The 14,655-nt window shown below is 47.3% G+C and overlaps 1 protein-coding gene across 9 annotated transcripts in view; it reads left to right on the forward strand.

Moving 5' to 3' along the window:
* Positions 1 to 14,655, forward strand: part of LOC121568067 (aquaporin-9-like) — a 32,390-nt gene that overhangs the window by 14,689 nt on the left and 3,046 nt on the right. For 8 of the 9 annotated variants that reach the window (XR_006001189.2, XR_006001193.2, XR_006001191.2 and 5 more), the window contains one exon: positions 13,964 to 14,618. Coding sequence is in view for 1 of the 9 variants with exons in the window: in XM_041878637.2 (XP_041734571.1) it covers positions 13,964 to 14,174 (211 nt within the window). In the remaining 8 variants the exon portion in view is untranslated. Of the gene's footprint in view, positions 1 to 13,963; positions 14,653 to 14,655 lie in introns of those variants that run through there. The other variant, XM_041878637.2, reaches the window with a different exon arrangement.

Consider the following 14,655-nt stretch of genomic DNA (forward strand, 5'->3'; position numbering starts at 1 on the left):
TAACTCGTATAGAAGCGTTCAGGTAAGTTCTCCTCCAGTACCCCCAGTTCACTTATTGGATCATTCTAAAACTAGCTTGATGATTAGTTGACCATTTCAATCAGATCGTCCTTTGATCGTCTCTTATTGAAAAACGAGTCCGCCCTGTGTTGATTGATGTGTTACGTCACCTCACCTGCATAGCAACACATCACACCACACCTGCATAGCAACACATCACACCTCACCTGCATAGCAACACATCACACCTCACATGCATAGCAACACATCACACCTCACATGCATAGCAACACATCACACCTCACAGGCACAGCAACACATCACACCTCACATGCATAGCAACACATCACACCTCACATGCATAGCAACACATCACACCTCACATGCACAGCAACACATCACACCTCACATGCATAGCAACACACCACACCTCACATGCATAGCAACACATCACACCTCACATGCATAGCAACACATCACACCTCACATGCACAGCAACACATCACACCTCACATGCATAGCAACACATCACACCTCACATGCATAGCAACACATCACACCTCACATGCACAGCAACACATCACACCTCACCTGCATAGCAACACATCACACCTCACATGCATAGCAACACATCACACCTCACATGCATAGCAACACATCACACAACACCTCACATGCATAGCAACACATCACACCTCACATGCATAGCAACACATCACACAACACCTCACATGCATAGCAACACATCACACCTCACATGCATAGCAACACATCACACCTCACATGCATAGCAACACATCACACAACACCTCACATGCATAGCAACACATCACACCTCACATGCATAGCAACACATCACACAACACCTCACATGCATAGCAACACATCACACCTCACATGCATAGCAACACATCACACCTCACATGCATAGCAACACATCACTCCTCACATGCACAGCAACACATCACACCTCACATGCATAGCAACACATCACACCTCACATGCATAGCAACACATCACACCTCACATGCATAGCAACACATCACACAACACCTCACATGCATAGCAACACATCACACCTCACATGCATAGCAACACATCACACAACACCTCACATGCATAGCAACACATCACACCTCACATGCATAGCAATACATCACACCTCACATGCATAGCAACACATCACACCTCACATGCACAGCAACACATCACACCCTCACATGCATAGCAACACATCACACCTCACATGCATAGCAACACATCACACCTCACATGCATAGCAACACATCACACCTCACATGCACAGCAACACATCACACCTCAAATGCATAGCAATACATCACACCTCACATGCATAGCAACACATCACACCTCACATGCATAGCAACACATCACACCTCACATGCATAGCAACACATCACACCTCACATGCATAGCAACACATCACACCTCACATGCACAGCAACACATCACACCTAACCTGCATAGCAACACATCACACCTCACATGCATAACAACACATCACACCTCACATGCATAGCAACACATCACACAACACCTCACATGCATAGCAACACATCACACAACACCTCACATGCATAGCAACACATCACACCTCACATGCATAGCAACACATCACACCTCACATGCACAGCAACACATCACACCTCACATGCATAGCAACACATCACACCTCACATGCATAGCAACACATCACACCTCACATGCACAGCAACACATCACACCTCACCTGCATAGCAACACATCACACCTCACATGCATAGCAACACATCACACCTCACAGGCACAGCAACACATCACACCTCACATGCATAGCAACACATCACACCTCACATGCATAGCAACACATCACACCTCACATGCACAGCAACACATCACACCTCACATGCATAGCAACACACCACACCTCACATGCATAGCAACACATCACACCTCACATGCATAGCAACACATCACACCTCACATGCACAGCAACACATCACACCTCACATGCATAGCAACACATCACACCTCACATGCATAGCAACACATCACACCTCACATGCACAGCAACACATCACACCTCACCTGCATAGCAACACATCACACCTCACATGCATAGCAACACATCACACCTCACATGCATAGCAACACATCACACAACACCTCACATGCATAGCAACACATCACACCTCACATGCATAGCAACACATCACACAACACCTCACATGCATAGCAACACATCACACCTCACATGCATAGCAACACATCACACCTCACATGCATAGCAACACATCACTCCTCACATGCACAGCAACACATCACACCTCACATGCATAGCAACACATCACACCTCACATGCATAGCAACACATCACACCTCACATGCATAGCAACACATCACACAACACCTCACATGCATAGCAACACATCACACCTCACATGCATAGCAACACATCACACCTCACATGCATAGCAACACATCACACAACACCTCACATGCATAGCAACACATCACACCTCACATGCATAGCAATACATCACACCTCACATGCATAGCAACACATCACACCTCACATGCACAGCAACACATCACACCTCACATGCATAGCAACACATCACACCTCACATGCATAGCAACACATCACACCTCACATGCATAGCAACACATCACACCTCACATGCACAGCAACACATCACACCTCACATGCATAGCAATACATCACACCTCACATGCATAGCAACACATCACACCTCACATGCATAGCAACACATCACACCTCACATGCACAGCAACACATCACACCTCACATGCATAGCAACACATCACACCTCACATGCATAGCAACACATCACACCTCACATGCACAGCAACACATCACACCTAACCTGCATAGCAACACATCACACCTCACATGCATAGCAACACATCACACCTCACATGCATAGCAACACATCACACAACACCTCACATGCATAGCAACACATCACACAACACCTCACATGCATAGCAACACATCACACCTCACATGCATAGCAACACATCACACCTCACATGCACAGCAACACATCACACCTCACATGCATAGCAACACATCACACCTCACATGCATAGCAACACATCACACCTCACATGCACAGCAACACATCACACCTCACCTGCATAGCAACACATCACACCTCACATGCATAGCAACACATCACACAACACCTCACATGCATAGCAACACATCACACAACACCTCACATGCATAGCAACACATCACACCTCACATGCATAGCAACACATCACACAACACCTCACATGCATAGCAACACATCACACCTCACATGCATAGCAACACATCACACCTCACATGCATAGCAACACATCACACCTCACATGCACAGCAACACATCACACCTCACATGCATAGCAATACATCACACCTCACATGCATAGCAACACATCACACCTCACATGCACAGCAACACATCACACCTCACATGCATAGCAACACATCACACCTCACATGCATAGCAACACATCACACCTCACATGCACAGCAACACATCACACCTCAACACCTCACATGCATAGCAACACATCACACAACACCTCACATGCATAGCAACACATCACACCTCACATGCATAGCAACACATCACACCTCACATGCACAGCAACACATCACACCTCACATGCATAGCAACACATCACATCTCACATGCATAGCAACACATCACACCTCACATGCACAGCAACACATCACACATCACCTGCATAGCAACACATCACACCTCACATGCATAGCAACACATCACACCTCATATGCATAGCAACACATCACACAACACCTCACATGCATAGCAACACATCACACAACACCTCACATGCATAGCAACACATCACACCTCACATGCATAGCAACACATCACACAACACCTCACATGCATAGCAACACATCACACCTCACATGCATAGCAACACATCACACCTCACATGCATAGCAACACATCACACCTCACATGCATAGCAACACATCACACCTCACATGCACAGCAACACATCACACCTCACATGCATAGCAACACATCACACCTCACATGCATAGCAACACATCACACCTCACATGCATAGCAACACATCACACAACACCTCACATGCATAGCAACACATCACACCTCACATGCATAGCAACACATCACACAACACCTCACATGCATAGCAACACATCACACCTCACATGCATAGCAACACATCACACCTCACATGCATAGCAACACATCACACCTCGCATGCACAGCAACACATCACACCTCACATGCATAGCAACACATCACACCTCACATGCATAGCAACAACTTACACCTCACATGCATAGCAACACATCACACCTCACATGCATAGCAACACATCACACCTCACATGCATAGCAACACATCACACCTCACATGCATAGCAACACATCACACCTCACATGCACAGCAACACATCACACCTCACATGCATAGCAACACATCACAACTCACATGCATAGCAACACATCACACAACACCTCACATGCATAGCAACACATCACACCTCACATGCATAGCAACACATCACACAACACCTCACATGCATAGCAACACATCACACCTCACATGCATAGCAACACATCACACCTCACATGCATAGCAACACATCACTCCTCACATGCACAGCAACACATCACACCTCACATGCATAGCAACACATCACACCTCACATGCATAGCAACACATCACACCTCACATGCATAGCAACACATCACACAACACCTCACATGCATAGCAACACATCACACCTCACATGCATAGCAACACGTCACACAACACCTCACATGCATAGCAACACATCACACCTCACATTCATAGCAACACATCACACCTCACATGCATAGCAACACATCACACCTCACATGCATAGCAACACATCACACAACACCTCACATGCATAGCAACACATCACACAACACCTCACATGCATAGCAACACATCACACCTCACATGCATAGCAACACATCACACAACACCTCACATGCATAGCAACACATCACACAACACCTCACATGCATAGCAACACATCACACCTCACAGGCATAGCAACACATCACACCTCAAATGCATAGCAACACATCACACCTCACATGCACAGCAACACATCACACCTCACATGCATAGCAACACATCACACCTCACATGCATAGCAACACATCACACCTCACATGCATAGCAACACATCACACCTCACATGCATAGCAACACATCACACCTCACATGCATAGCAACACATCACACCTCACATGCATAGCAACACATCACACCTCACATGCACAGCAACACATCACACCTCACATGCATAGCAACACATCACACCTCACATGCATAGCAACACATCACACAACACCTCACATGCATAGCAACACATCACACAACACCTCACATGCATAGCAACACATCACACCTCACATGCATAGCAACACATCACACAACACCTCACATGCATAGCAACATCACACAACACCTCACATGCATAGCAACACATCACACCTCACATGCATAGCAACACATCACACCTCACATGCATAGAAACACATCACACCTTACATGCACAGCAACACATCACACCTCACATGCATAGCAACACATCACACCTCACATGCATAGCAACACATCACACCTCACATGCATAGCAACACATCACACAACACCTCACATGCATAGCAACACATCACACCTCACATGCATAGCAACACATCACACAACACCTCACATGCATAGCAACACATCACACCTCACATGCATAGCAACACATCACACCTCACATGCATAGCAACACATCACACCTCACATGCATAGCAACACATCACTCCTCACATGCACAGCAACACATCACACCTCACATGCATAGCAACACATCACACCTCACATGCATAGCAACACATCACACCTCACATGCATAGCAACACATCACACAACACCTCACATGCATAGCAACACATCACACCTCACATGCATAGCAACACATCACACAACACCTCACACATGCATAGCAACACATCACACCTCACATTCATAGCAACACATCACACCTCACATGCATAGCAACACATCACACCTCACATGCATAGCAACACATCACACAACACCTCACATGCATAGCAACACATCACACAACACCTCACATGCATAGCAACACATCACACCTCACATGCATAGCAACACATCACACAACACCTCACATGCATAGCAACACATCACACAACACCTCACATGCATAGCAACACATCACACCTCACATGCATAGCAACACATCACACCTCAAATGCATAGCAACACATCACACCTCACATGCACAGCAACACATCACACCTCACATGCATAGCAACACATCACACCTCACATGCATAGCAACACATCACACCTCACATGCATAGCAACACATCACACCTCACATGCATAGCAACACATCACACCTCACATGCACAGCAACACATCACACCTCACATGCATAGCAACACATCACACCTCACATGCATAGCAACACATCACACAACACCTCACATGCATAGCAACACATCACACAACACCTCACATGCATAGCAACACATCACACCTCACATGCATAGCAACACATCACACAACACCTCACATGCATAGCAACATCACACAACACCTCACATGCATAGCAACACATCACACCTCACATGCATAGCAACACATCACACCTCACATGCATAGCAACACATCACACCTCACATGCACAGCAACACATCACACCTCACATGCATAGCAACACATCACACCTCACATGCATAGCAACACATCACACCTCACATGCATAGCAACACATCACACAACACCTCACATGCATAGCAACACATCACACCTCACATGCATAGCAACACATCACACAACACCTCACATGCATAGCAACACATCACACCTCACATGCATAGCAACACATCACACCTCACATGCATAGCAACACATCACACCTCACATGCACAGCAACACATCACACCTCACATACATAGCAACACATCACACCTCACATGCATAGCAACACATCACACCTCACATGCATAGCAACACATCACACCTCACATGCACAGCAACACATCACACCTCACATGCATAGCAACACATCACACCTCACATGCATAGCAACACATCACACCTCACATGCATAGCAACACATCACACCTCACATGCACAGCAACACATCACACCTCACATGCATAGCAACACATCACACCTCACATGCATAGCAACACATCACACCTCACATGCACAGCAACACATCACACCTCACCTGCATAGCAACACATCACACCTCACATGCATAGCAACACATCACACCTCACATGCATAGCAACACATCACACAACACCTCACATGCATAGCAACACATCACACAACACCTCACATGCATAGCAACACATCACACCTCACATGCATAGCAACACATCACACAACACCTCACATGCATAGCAACACATCACACAACACCTCACATACATAGCAACACATCACACAACACCTCACATGCATAGCAACACATCACACCTCACATGCATAGCAACACATCACACCTCACATGCATAGCAACACATCACACCTCACATGCACAGCAACACATCACACCTCACATGCATATCAACACATCACACCTCACATGCATAGCAACACATCACACCTCACATGCATAGCAACACATCACACCTCACATGCACAGCAACACATCACACCTCACATGCATAGCAACACATCACACCTCACATGCATAGCAACACATCACACCTCAAATGCACAGCAACACATCACACCTCACCTGCATAGCAACACATCACACCTCACATACATAGCAACACATCACACAACACCTCACATGCATAGCAACACATCACACAACACCTCACATGCATAGCAACACATCACACCTCACATGCATAGCAACACATCACACAACACCTCACATGCATAGCAACACATCACACAACACCTCACATGCATAGCAACACATCACACCTCACATGCATAGCAACACATCACACCTCACATGCACATTAACACATCACACCTCACCTGCATAGCAACACATCACACCTCACATGCATAGCAACACATCACACCTCACATGCATAGCAACACATCACACAACACCTCACATGCATAGCAACACATCACACAACACCTCACATGCATAGCAACACATCACACCTCACATGCATAGCAACACATCACACAACACCTCACATGCATAGCAACACATCACACAACACCTCACATGCATAGCAACACATCACACAACACCTCACATGCATAGCAACACATCACACCTCACATGCATAGCAACACATCACACCTCACATGCACAGCAACACATCACACCTCACATGCATAGCAACACATCACACCTCACATGCATAGCAACACATCACACCTCACATGCATAGCAACACATCACACCTCACATGCACAGCAACACATCACACCTCACATGCATAGCAATACATCACACCTCACATGCATAGCAACACATCACACCTCACATGCACAGCAACACATCACACCTCACCTGCATAGCAACACATCACACCTCACATGCATAGCAACACATCACACCTCACATGCATAGCAACACATCACACAACACCTCACATGCATAGCAACACATCACACAACACCTCACATGCATAGCAACACATCACACCTCACATGCATAGCAACACCTCACATGCATAGCAACACATCACACAACACCTCACATGCATAGCAACACATCACACAACACCTCACATGCATAGCAACACATCACACCTCACATGCACAGCAACACATCACACCTCACATGCATAGCAACACATCACACCTCACATGCACAGCAACACATCACACCTCACATGCATAGCAACACATCACACCACAACACCTCACCTCACATGCACAGCAACACATCACACCTCACATGCATAGCAACACATCACACCTCACATGCATAGCAACACATCACACCTCACATGCACAGCAACACATCACACCTCACATGCATAGCAACACATCACACCTCACATGCATAGCAACACATCACACAACACCTCACATGCATAGCAACACATCACACAACACCTCACATGCATAGCAACACATCACACCTCACATGCATAGCAACACATCACACAACACCTCACATGCATAGCAACACATCACACAACACCTCACATGCATAGCAACACATCACACCTCACATGTATAGCAACACATCACACCTCACATGCACAGCAACACATCACACCTCACCTGCATAGCAACACATCACACCTCACATGCATAGCAACACATCACACCTCACATGCATAGCAACACATCACACAACACCTCACATGCATAGCAACACATCACACAACACCTCACATGCATAGCAACACATCACACCTCACATGCATAGCAACACATCACACAACACCTCACATGCATAGCAACACATCACACAACACCTCACATGCATAGCAACACATCACACAACACCTCACATGCATAGCAACACATCACACCTCACATGCATAGCAACACATCACACCTCACATGCATAGCAACACATCACACCTCACATGCACAGCAACACATCACACCTCACATGCATAGCAACACATCACACCTCACATGCATAGCAACACATCACACCTCACATGCATAGCAACACATCACACCTCACATGCACAGCAACACATCACACCACACATGCATAGCAACACATCACACCTCACATGCATAGCAACACATCACACCACACATGCATAGCAACACATCACACCTCACATGCATAGCAACACATCACACCTCACATGCATAGCAACACATCACACCTCACATGCACAGCAACACATCACACCTCACATGCATAGCAACACATCACACCACACATGCATAGCAACACATCACACCTCACATGCATAGCAACACATCACACCACACCTCACATGCACAGCAACACATCACACCTCACCTGCACAGCAACACATCACACCTCACATGCATAGCAACACATCACACCACACCTCACATGCATAGCAACACATCACACCTCACATGCATAGCAACACATCACACCACACCTCACATGCATAGCAACACATCACACCACACCTCACATGCATAGCAACACATCACACCACACCTCACATGCATAGCAACACATCACACCACACCTCACATGCATAGCAACACATCACACCACACCTCACATGCATAGCAACACATCACACCTCACCTGCATAGCAACACATCACACCACAACACCTCACCTCACATGCACAGCAACACATCACACCTCACCTGCACAGCAACACATCACACCTCACATGCACAGCAACACATCACACCACAACACTTCACCTCACCTCACCTGCACAGCAACACATCACACCTCACATGCATAGCAACACATCACACCTCACATGCATAGCAACACATCACACCTCACATGCATAGCAACACATCACACCTCACATGCATAGCAACACATCACACCACACCTCACATGCATAGCAACACATCACACCACACCTCACATGCATAGCAACACATCACACCACACCTCACATGCATAGCAACACATCACACCACACCTCACATGCATAGCAACACATCACACCTCATCTGCATAGCAACACATCACAACACCTCACCTCACATGCACAGCAACACATCACACCTCACCTGCACAGCAACACATCACACCTCACATGCACAGCAACACATCACACCTCACATGCACAGCAACACATCACACCTCACCTCACATGCACAGCAACACATCACACCACAACACCTCACCTCACATGCACAGCAACACATCACACCTCACATGCATAGCAACACATCAAACCACTACACATCACATAACATGCATAGCAACACATCACACCACAACACCTCACCTCACATGCACAGCAACACATCACACCACAACACCTCACCTCACATGCACAGCAACACATCACACCTCACCTGCACAGCAACACATCACACCTCACATGCACAGCAACACATCACACCACACCTCACATGCATAGCAACACATTACATTTTACATTTACATTTTAGTCATTTAGCAGACGCTCTTATCCAGAGCGACTTACAGGAGCAATTAGGGTTAAGTGCCTTGCTCAAGGGCACATTAACGTCATTTAGCAGACGCTCTTAGCCAGAGCGACTCACAAATTGGTGCGTTCACCCTATAGCCAGTGGGATAACCACTTTACAATTTGGGGGGTTAGAAGGATTACTTTATCCTATCCCAGGTATTCCTTAAAGAGGTGGGGTTTCAAATGTCTCCGGAAGGTGGTGAGTGACTCCGCTGTCCTGGCGTCGTGAGGGAGCTTGTTCCACCATTGGGGTGCCAGAGCAGCGAACAGTTTTGACTGGGCTGGGCGGGAGCTATGCTTCCGCAGAGGAAGGGAGCCAGCAGGCCAGAGGTGGATGAACGCAATGCCCTCGTTTGGGTGTAGGGACTGATCAGAGCCTGAAGGTACAGAGGTGCCGTTCCCCCTCACTGCTCCATAGGCAAGCACCATGGTCTTGTAGCGGATGCGAGCTTCAACTGGAAGCCAGTGGAGTGTGCGGAGGAGGGGGTGACGTGAGAGAACTTGGGAAGGTTGAACACCAGACGGGCTGCGGCATTCTGGATGAGTTGTAGGGGTTTAATGGCACAGGCAGGGAGGCCAGCCAACAGCGAGTTGCAGTAGTCCAGACGGGAGATGACAAGTGCCTGGATTAGGACCTGTGCCGCTTCCTGTGTAAGGCAGGGTCGTACTCTCCGAATGTTGTAGAGCATGAACCTGCAGGAGCGGGTCACCGCCTTGATGTTGGCGGAGAACGACAGGGTGTTGTCCAGGGTCACGCCTAGGCTCTTCGCACTCTGGGAGGAGGACACAGCGGAGTTGTCAACCGTGATGGCGAGATCATGGAACGGGCAGTCCTTCCCCGGGAGGAAGAGCAGCTCCGTCTTGCCAGGGTTCAGCTTGAGGTGGTGATCCGTCATCCATACTGATATGTCTGCCAGACATGCAGAGATGCGATTCGCCACCTGGTTATCAGAAGGGGGAAAGGAGAAGATTAGTTGTGTATCGTCAGCGTAGCAATGATATGAAAGGCCATGTGAGGATATGACAGAGCCAAGTGACTTGGTGTATAGGGAGAAAAGGAGAGGGCCTAGAACTGAGCCCTGGGGGACACCAGTGGTGAGAGCACGTGGTGCGGAGACAGCTTCTCGCCACGCCACTTGGTAGGAGCGACCGGTCAGGTAGGACGCAATCCAGGAGTGAGCCGCGCCGGAGATGCCCAGCTCGGAGAGGGTGGAGAGGAGGATCTGATGGTTCACAGTATCAAAGGCATCACACCACACCTCACATGCATAGCAACACATCAAACCACTACACCTCACCTCACATGCACAGCAACACATCACACCACAACACCTCACCTCACATGCACAGCAACACATCACACCTCACATGCACAGCAACACATCACACCACAACACCTCACCTCACATGCACAGCAACACATCACACCACAACACCTCACCTCACATGCACAGCAACACATCACACCTCACATGCACAGCAACACATCACACCACAACACCACACCTCACATGCACAGCAACACATCACACCTCACATGCATAGCAACACATCAAACCACTACACATCACATAACATGCATAGCAACACATCACAACACCTCACCTCACATGCACAGCAACACATCACACCACAACACCTCACCTCACATGCATAGCAACACATCAAACCACTACACATCACATAACATGCATAGCAACACATCAAACCACTACACCTCACATAACATGCATAGCAACACATCAAACCACAACACCTCACATGCACAGCAACACATCACACCACACCTCACCTCACATGCATAGCAACACGTCAAACCACTACACATCACATAACATGCATAGCAACACATCAAACCACAACACCTCACAAAACATGCATAGCAACACATCAAACCACAACACCTCACTTAACATGCATAGCAACACATCAAACCACTACACCTCACATGCATAGCAACACAACACCTCACATAACATGCATAGCAACACATCAAACCACAACACCTCACATGCATAGCAACACATCACACCACAACACCTCACATGCATAGCAACACATCAAACCACAACACCTCACATGCATAGCAACACATCAAACCACTACACCTCACATAACATGCATAGCAACACATCAAACCACAACACCTCACATGCATAGCAACACATCACACCACAACACCTCACATGCATAGCAACACATCAAACCACAACACCTCACATGCATAGCAACACATCAAACCACAACACCTCACATGCATAGCAACACATCAAACCACAACACCTCACATGCATAGCAACACATCACACCACAACACCTCACATGCATAGCAACACATCAAACCACTACACCTCACATGCATAGCAACACATCACACCACAACACCTCACATGCATAGCAACACATCACACCACAGCACCTCACATGCATAGCAACACATCAAACCACTACACCTCACATGCATAGCAACACATCACACCACAACACCTCACATGCATAGCAACACATCAAACCACTACACCTCACATGCATAGCAACACATCACACCACAACACCTCACATGCATAGCAACACATCACACCACAACACCTCGGGGGGCAGTCTACGTGGCGGTAGGTAAACCCCAGAAAGGACTGAAGTGTGTGTGTTGTATCTCTCTGACTCTCTCTGTGTGTTGTGTGTGTATCTCTCTGACTCTCTGTGTGTTGTGTGTGTATCTCTCTGACTCTCTGTGTGTTGTGTGTGTGTGTGTGTGTGTGTGTGTGTGTGTGTGTGTGTGTCTCTCTCTCTGTGTGTTGTATCTCTGTGCAGCACGGCAGACTACTGGTGGTGGGTCCCCGTGGCGGGGCCGATGCTAGGGGGCGTGGTCGGGGCCCTGGTCTACTTCCTGTTTATCGAGATGCATCACAAACAGCCGGAGAAACCCCACAAGGAGGAAGAGGAGGATGAGGAAGAGGAGGATGAAGACCTGGAGGAGGACAGCAGTCTCAAAGACAAATACGAGATGATTACCATGAGTTAGAGAGATCCATTCAGTTACAAGGGCTATAAAAACAAATGTCTGGGTCAGATCACTGGTACTGTAACGTCAATCAGGAGAGTAATGCCATGTGGGGAGACACACACACACACACACACACACACACACACACACACATACACACATACACACAGATCAAGGACAGGCTTGCTCTCTCAGTGTGATATGGTGAAACCCTGTGGTAGAGTGAGTTGAAGGGTTATAGCCTTTTATTACATGTCATAGCCTTTAGTAACGAGACCTGTTTGCTACATATGAGTGACTGATCACAGTGCAAGGCCTTTTAGCCCGCTGCTGATTGGGGCTCCGATAGTTAAGCTACACAGAGAAACAGTGTAGAACAGGTTATTGAATAGATGTCGTCTGGAGAAACAGTGTAGAACAGGTTATTGAATAGATGTCGTCTGGAGAAACAGTGTAGAACAGGTTATTGAATAGATGTAAGCTGGAGAAACAGTGTAGA

This window comes from Coregonus clupeaformis, unplaced genomic scaffold, assembly GCF_020615455.1.
Source record: "Coregonus clupeaformis isolate EN_2021a unplaced genomic scaffold, ASM2061545v1 scaf0614, whole genome shotgun sequence".
Classification (NCBI taxonomy): domain Eukaryota; kingdom Metazoa; phylum Chordata; class Actinopteri; order Salmoniformes; family Salmonidae; genus Coregonus; species Coregonus clupeaformis.